The 7,614-nt window shown below is 46.7% G+C and overlaps 1 protein-coding gene across 1 annotated transcript; it reads left to right on the plus strand.

Annotated features, from left to right (window-relative positions):
• Nucleotides 1-3,615: 3,615 nt before the first annotated feature.
• LOC144330329 (protein mago nashi homolog 2-like) lies at nt 3,616-4,601 on the plus strand. Its single transcript, XM_077941296.1, has 2 exons — nt 3,616-4,017; nt 4,327-4,601. Exons 1-2 carry the CDS (start codon nt 3,739-3,741, stop codon nt 4,477-4,479), a joined length of 432 nt encoding a protein of 143 aa, XP_077797422.1. The 5' UTR covers nt 3,616-3,738; the 3' UTR covers nt 4,480-4,601.
• The last annotated feature ends 3,013 nt before the right edge of the window (nt 4,602-7,614 follow it).

Below are 7,614 nucleotides of genomic sequence, written 5' to 3' on the forward strand. Positions count from 1 at the left end.
ATTTGAGCACAAGCAATCGGACCCTGGGGCCGGAACCTTCAAGCCTACAATTTCCTTTATCTCCTACTACTTCAGTTCGAAGCATTCCTCCACACCATCATACAGTCTTCATCTGCACCTGCATGGTCATACCTGGGGGCCACGGGGGCTTCTTAGCATCAACTTGACATCCGTATGTATCATATGTAAGTGTATCTCAAATGGGAGCACTTAGACCTACCCATGTTCAGGAACTAAAATTCTATGAGAATTTTTAAGTATTGTGTTTTTTAATAAATAATCTTAAGGGGTTTTTTGGCAAGTTTTTAAGGATGACGTTTTTATATTAATATTTCACAACTGAAAGACATTTTAATAGAATAAGACCTTCAATTTCCAAGTAAGAATTTTCCAGACTGGGTCCTGAGACGTTTTCTTTGAAATAAAATGATCCCTCTTAGCCTTGCCGGGGTTAAGAACACAATACTGCAGGAGTCCAGAATGTGCCGCCCCAAAATATGAAGGATCCTTGAGCAGATGCAGGAAAGTTCCCTGCTCTCCCTCTATTTGCCTAAATGTAGGACATAGACTTGCAACAACAAAAGATGTCCCAACTCCCCGCTTCTTTTTTTTGAGGTGGAGTTTTGCTTTTGTCGCCCAGGCTGGAGTGCAGTGGTGCAATCTCAGCTCACTGCAACCTCGGCCTCCCGGGTTCAAGTGATTCTCCTGCCTCAGTCCCCCGAGTAGCTAGGATTACATGCCTCTGCCACCATGCCCAGCTAATTTTTGTATTTTTAGTAGAGATAGAGTTTCACCATGTTGGTCAGGCTGGTCTTGAACTTCTGACCTCAGGTGATCTGCCTGCCTTGGCCTCCCAAAGTGCTGGGATTACAGGCGTGAGCCACTTTACCCAGCCCCAACCCTCTTTCTAACCGGGGAGAACAAAGGTTAACTACTGAAGACCGACTTAGACCCTATCAGCCTGGAGATGGTACCAGAGGAATCCACATTAATAAGCTTTACTAACTAGCCTTTGTCTGCCATTTATTTGCCTTCCCCACAAGCTGCTGCCCCTAGAGACTCAAAGCCCTTTTCCTTTGTCTTGTCACTGCTCTAAAAATGGATTGTTCTTTGTTCTTTGTTGAAGATGCTATGTAAGCTAGAATTCAAAGCTACCTCTTTGAGAACTATTCATTCTCTGAGTGTCTCCCATGTATACATAAAATATACATGTTAATAAACTTCTGTTTGTTTTTCTCTTGTTCATGTGTCTTTCATAACAGGGGCGCTTTTCTAACTACAAACCCATGGGAGCTATTATTTTTCCCCTGCGATACTCCAAAAGAGCGCCTTGACATCTGAGGATTTTTTTTTTTTTTTTTTTTTTGAGACGGGGTCTCACTCTGTTGCTCAGTCTGGGGTGCAGTGGTGTGATCCTAGCTCACTGCAGCCTCTAACTCCTGGGCTCAAGCGATCCTCCCACCTCAGCCTACTGAGTTGCTGGGATTACAGGCATGAGCCACCACTCCCCACCAGCTGAGGATTTTGAGCTGCAGGGGATTGGGAGGGCCACAGACGCAGAAAGGTCTCTGTGACCTTTTCTCCTCCAAAGCAGATCATGGAAACTAGAATTCCTCTCCCCGAAAGCAAGCCATAAAACTTAGGAAGCCATAAAACTTAGGTTAAGTGACCTTAACAAGGTCACTCTTTGACCTCCTCCCTTTTCCCCTGAAGACCTTTCTGCCACGGGTGTCCTGTCCCATACCTGGAGGCCCGGCCACACTTTCCTCTTTATACCATGTTGTATTCGCTGATTTTTTCTTTTTTGCATGAATCAAGTGTCACTTTTATAATCATTTGGAGAAAACTACAAATGGAATCATCTCCAGGAAAGCAGGGTGTAGGGGAGAAAAACTAAGATCTTTCCTTCACCCACGGAGAGGTTCATGGTTGACACCCCTGTAACAAAAGACAGAATAACAAGAGGAAAGCTTAACACATTTGTTTAACCAAAGTTTTATGTCACATGGGAGGCTTCAGAAATAAAGACCCAAAGACCCAGGGAAAACAGTATTTTTATGCTTAGGTTTGATGAAGGATGGACAGTTTTGGCTGGGTGCTGTGGTTCACGCGTGTTATCCCAGCACTTTGGGAGGCCAAGGCAGGAGGATCACCTGAGGTTGGGAGTTCAAGACCAGCCTGGCCAACATGGAGAAACCCCCATCTCTACTAAAAATACAAGAAAATTAGCCAGGCATGGTGGTGTGCGCCTGTAATCCCAGCACTTTGGGAGGCTGAAGCAGGGGTGGGTCACGAGGTCAAGAGTTCAAGACTGGCCTGGCCAATATGGTGAAATCCCATCTCTACTAAAAATACAAAACACAATTAGCCGGGCATGGTGGCACATGCCTGTAATCCCAGCTACTCAGGAGGCTGAGGCAGGAGAATTGCTTGAACCCAGGAGGCAGAGGTTGCAGTGAGCCAAGATCACACCACTCCACTCCAGCCTGGGTAACAGAACAAGACTCTGTCTCAAAAAAAAAAAAAAAAAAAAAGAGGGAAGTATGAGGAGCAGAATGTAAGGAGAGGAGTACCTTCATGGGTGGAAGTGAGGGGCATCCTACCAATCCTGGGGAGGAGCTGGGAGTGACAGGGACCAGACTGTGAAACAGCTGGCCTCACCATGCTCCCAGCCTTCCTCAGAGCTTTCATACTGCCCTGGTTCCTGGGACCCTATCACAACCCTGGGCTTGCCTTCATGGGATCTTTTCCTTGCGGAGGACGTGTTCTGATTTGACAGCACTTGGCGGGTTCCCCTGAGAAGCAGCCCCAAAGGTGACCAGGACTTGGCTCCCAAATGTCCAGTTATAGCTCTGTCTCTCTTCCACAGGACCTTCCCCCAGGGATTAGCGGCTCCAGACACCAAGATTGATGTCACTTTAGTGACACTTGGGGCAGTTGCTCCATAGGTCCCCCAGTTCCTCATCGCACAAAGCTGTTCACAGCAGATGGGACATTTCAGCTCAACAGATACGATCTGTGACCTTCGCCAGACAACATTCAAAGGCCCTCAACAACATCAAGGTGCACAATTTCCATAGGGAGACCCACCATAAGCACATAATGGAATGCCAGATGAAGCAGGTGCAGGGTCCCAAATTAGAAGAAAGAAGGGAGAGATTAGTTCTGTCTTGAAGGTATCAGAGCCTGGTATCCTCATCTGTAAACTGCAGGCACCTACTCAAAGAGCCACCAAGAGGAGATGAGATTGTGTATATGAAAGCACGATCCCAATGCTGGCATGCAGCATTTGTTGGATCAGAATATAGATATGACTATTAGAAAGTTCTCTCTTCTATCCATACAAAATCTCCCTCTTGGTAATGATGACGTTTTAATCTAGCACTTCTCAAAGGTGGTCCATGAACTTGTTTCCGTTACTGGACCCCACCCAGAATGTCCTAGGGACAAATTCCCAGTTGTCTTTGCTCCTCTTAGAAATAATCAGAATCTCTAGTGACAGAGTCCTACATGCTGCCTCTTTACCAATCTCCCTAAACAATTCTTGGGCATAGCAAATTTGGAGAACCACTGGTGAAGTGGATAAAACATTGCTTCTGGGGATGAGAGAAACATAGTTTCAAGTCCCAGCTCTGTCACTCACTGGAGATCTCAGGCCGTGGCCTCCTGTTTTTGTTTGTTTTTTAAGACAGGGTCTCTTGGTTGTCTGGGTTTTCAGCGGGCTTCCCGGGGACAAAAATGGCTATGGCTAGTGATTTATACCTGCGCTACTACGTAGAACACAAGGGCAAGTTTGGGCACGAGCTTCTGGAGTCTGAATTTCAGCCAGATGGAAAGCTTAGATATGCCAACAACAACTACAAAAATGATGTCATGATCAGAAAAGAGGTTTATATGCACAAGAGTTTAATGGAAGAACTGAAGAGAATTATTGATGACAGTGAAATCACAAAAGAAGACGATGCTTTGTGGCCTCCCCCTGACAGGGCTGGCCAACGTGAGCTTGGAGATAAGCGCATATCTTTTTTTTTTTTTTTTTTTTTTGAGACAGAGTCTTGCCCTGGCACCCAGGCTGAAGCACAATGGCACAATCTCAGCACACTGCATCCTCAGCCTCCTGGGTTCAAGTGATTCTCCTGCCTCAGCCGCCCGAGTAGCTGGGATTACAGGCACACACCACAGCACCCGACTAATTTTGTATTTTTAGTAGAGATGGGGTTTCTCCATGTTGGCCAGGCTGGTCTCAAACTCCTGACCTCATGATCCACCCGCCTCGGCCTCCCAAAGTGCTGGGATTACAGGCGTGAGCCACCATGCCTGGTCCACATATCTTTTGCCACATCAAAAATAGGTTCTCTTATTGACATAAATCAGTCAAAGGATCCTGAAGGCCTTCGAGTATTTTACCATTTGGTACAAGACTTGAAATGTTTAGTTTTCAGTCTCACTGGATTACACTTCAAGATTAAACCAATTTAAATTGTACATTTTTCAAGCTGTTTGTATATTTAATTAAGGGATGGGAGGGGTTATTTGTCATTTATAATATTGGTTTTTTAATAAATGTAAAGCAAACAAAAAAATTGTATGTAAACTGAAAATAAGAAAATACATTAGCAGGCTTAATGGTTATCCTTACTTCAGTCTATGTGGGTTGGACAGTTCCCACATACTTTAAATTCTGTAAATAAAAGCCACCTTTTGTTAAAAATTCGCTCAAATAAAACATACCAAATCCTGAAAAAAAAAAAAAAAACCAGACAGGGTCTCTCTCTGTGACCCAGGCAGGAGTACAGTGGTGTGATCATAGCTCACTGCAGCCTCGACCTCCTGGGCTCAAGGGATCTCCCCTTTCAGCCTTCCAAGTAGCAGCTGGGACTACAGACACGTGCCACCATGCCTGGCCACTTTTTTTTGTTTTTTTTGTGGAGACAGGGTCTCACTATGTTGCCCAGGCTGGTCTTGAACTCCCAGCCTCAAGCAGTCTGCCCACCTCAGCCTCCGAAAGTGCTAGGATTACAGGCATTAGCCACATAGCTTGGCCTTGTTTTTTCAGTTGAGATAATAATGGTATGTGTGATGACTAAAGGCATGTCAATCATTTCAGATTTAGGCCAATGCAAAGTAAGTGCTCAGCAAATGTTAGGTATTATTTTTCTCCTGCTAAATGCACCTTGTTGCTTCTGCTGTCCCTTTGTGGCACAGATCCAAGCCCCGTCAGCACTCCAGGAATACCCCAGCGGTATTCCCACTAGGAGCAGTCTGTGGAGCCCTAGGAGGAAGCAGGGGGAAGGGTTTGATTTTGCTTCTGACATGCTTTAAGGGCACACTTGGCCACTGGAGGGCAGCATCCACTCGCTCGTTTTTAGGAAGGACATTCTAAAAAAGGATTTTCCAGCTGCAGAGGTGCAGAAGATGGAAGGAAGCCTTCATGGGGGCTTACTGGACACTGGGTTAGTTGTTTTATCCTAGTGGTTCATTTTATGCATCCTCTTCCAGGCAGCCCTTAGTAAACAGATATAGCCTATCACAGAATACACAAAATAGGTTCTATAATTTTTTCTTTTCTTTTCTTTTTTTTTTTTTTTGAGACAGAGTGCTGCTCTGTTGCCCAGGCTGGAGTTCAATGGTACAATCTCGGCTCACTACACCCTCTGCCTCCTGGCTTCAAGCAGTTCTCTCCTGCCTCAGCCTCCTGAGTAGCTGGGACTACAGGCGCATGCAACCACGCCCAGCTAATTTTTGTATTTTTAGTAGAGGTGGGGTTTCACTATATTGGTCAGCCTGGTCTCGAACTCCTGACCTCAGGCAACCGACCCGCTTCAGTCTCCCGCAGTGCTGAGATTACAGGCATGAGCCACTGCACCCAGCCTAAGTTCTACAAAAATTAGTACAACCTATAAAATATAACCTATATAACCTATAGAGAGATGTTTTCCTTAAAGAACTGTTTTCTCATTGTCTTGAATCATAAAATGAGAATTTTGTTTCTAAACCTGGGGTCTCCTACAGGCACCGAGGTCTCCACAGGTGACCCCTGCTGTGCCACATGCCTGCATGCCTGGACCCCCACTCCTGCAGGCACACAGGAGCTTCCTATTCTCCTGCCCTGTTGTGGGGGCTGCCCATGAAGAACAGGGGGGCAGCTGAAGGAGCGGTGGCAAGCCCTTCCCAAGCCCTTGGTGCCGCCTCCTTACAGCAGCAGGCATGGTTTCTCCACCTGTGGGTCTAAGTGTTCCAGTGCTGTCTGAGGACCTGGTGTGGGGCTCCTTCCCAGCCCATCTCAAGGGTCTAGAGCGAGACTTCCAGGTGAAGTCGCTGTCCCCAAGTAGGTCCCAGAGAGTGGGCTGGGTCCTAGTTTGGGACACCCCAAAGCATTCACTAGATGAGGGTTCTAGCACCAGTGGTTTACGTGGGAGGTGCAGGGGATGGAAATGAGGAAGAGGCTCAGGGAAGGGGGGCTGCCAGTGAGGCTGTGCTATGAGCTCAGCACCGCATGGTCATCTGCACTGAATCGTGGGAGAAAGAAGCACCGAGAAACAGCCTAAAACGCATGCCTCAGAATCATCCCATCCAAGTGGTGAGGGAGCTGAGGGCCTCAGACACCCACTCTGAGGGCTGAGGGCTGCTCTTGGTGGCTGCTTCCTCAGTAGCCTGCTCTATCCACAGAGCGGTCTTCTGCAGTTCTGGGAGGAAAGCCCCAGGCACCCAGATGCAGGTACACAGAGATAGAAGTTTGCTGGAGCAAACTGAAGGGTGGGATGGGCACGGGCAGAGTGGTGACAGCTGCCGCTAGAGGCTGCCTTCACCTCTGACTCAGGTGCCGGCTGCCCACTGTCCCAACAGCGCTTCTCCTGGATCTGGGCTGGGAGCCCACTCCTCCCCATGCTCATGGATGTCTGTGCTGCCTATTGACCAGCATCCGCCTCTGGAGAAGCCCATGCCCTATATGAGTTTTGGGGGCAGGCAGAATGGGTTTCTGTTGCTTGTGATAAGGATCCCTGACACGCATTCTGAATTCAGGTGGCCTGCGTGGGGCTGCACTGTCCACCCTAGGGTAAGCACGACCCAAGTTAGGCCTCAAACAGTAAGTGTAGAAAGTAAAAAGTTTGTTGCAGGAAGTCAGGGACCCCAAACGGAGGGACCAGCTGAAGCCATGGCAGAAGAATATAAATAGTGAAGATTTCATGGACATTTATTAGTTCCCCAAATTAATACTTTCATAATTTCTTACGTCTGTCTTTACTGCAATCTCTGAACAAAAATTGTGAAGATTTCATGGACACTTATCACTTTCTCAGTCAATACCCTTGTGATTTCCTATGCCTGTCTTTACTTTAATCTCTTAATCCCATCATCTTTGTAAACTGAGAAGGATGTATGTCGCCTCAGGACCCTGTGATGATTGCGTTTTAACTGCAGAAATTGTTTGTAGAGCATGTGTGCTTGAACAATATGAAATCTGGGCACCTTGAAAAAAAAAGAACAGGATAACAGCAATGTTCAAGGGATAACAAGCGAGATAACCTTAAACTCTGACTGCCAGTGAGCTGGATGGAACAGAGCCATATTTCTCTTCTTTCAAAAGCAAATAGGAGAAATATCGCTGAATTA

This window comes from Macaca mulatta, chromosome 7 (genome assembly GCF_049350105.2).
Source record: "Macaca mulatta isolate MMU2019108-1 chromosome 7, T2T-MMU8v2.0, whole genome shotgun sequence".
NCBI lineage: Eukaryota > Metazoa > Chordata > Mammalia > Primates > Cercopithecidae > Macaca > Macaca mulatta.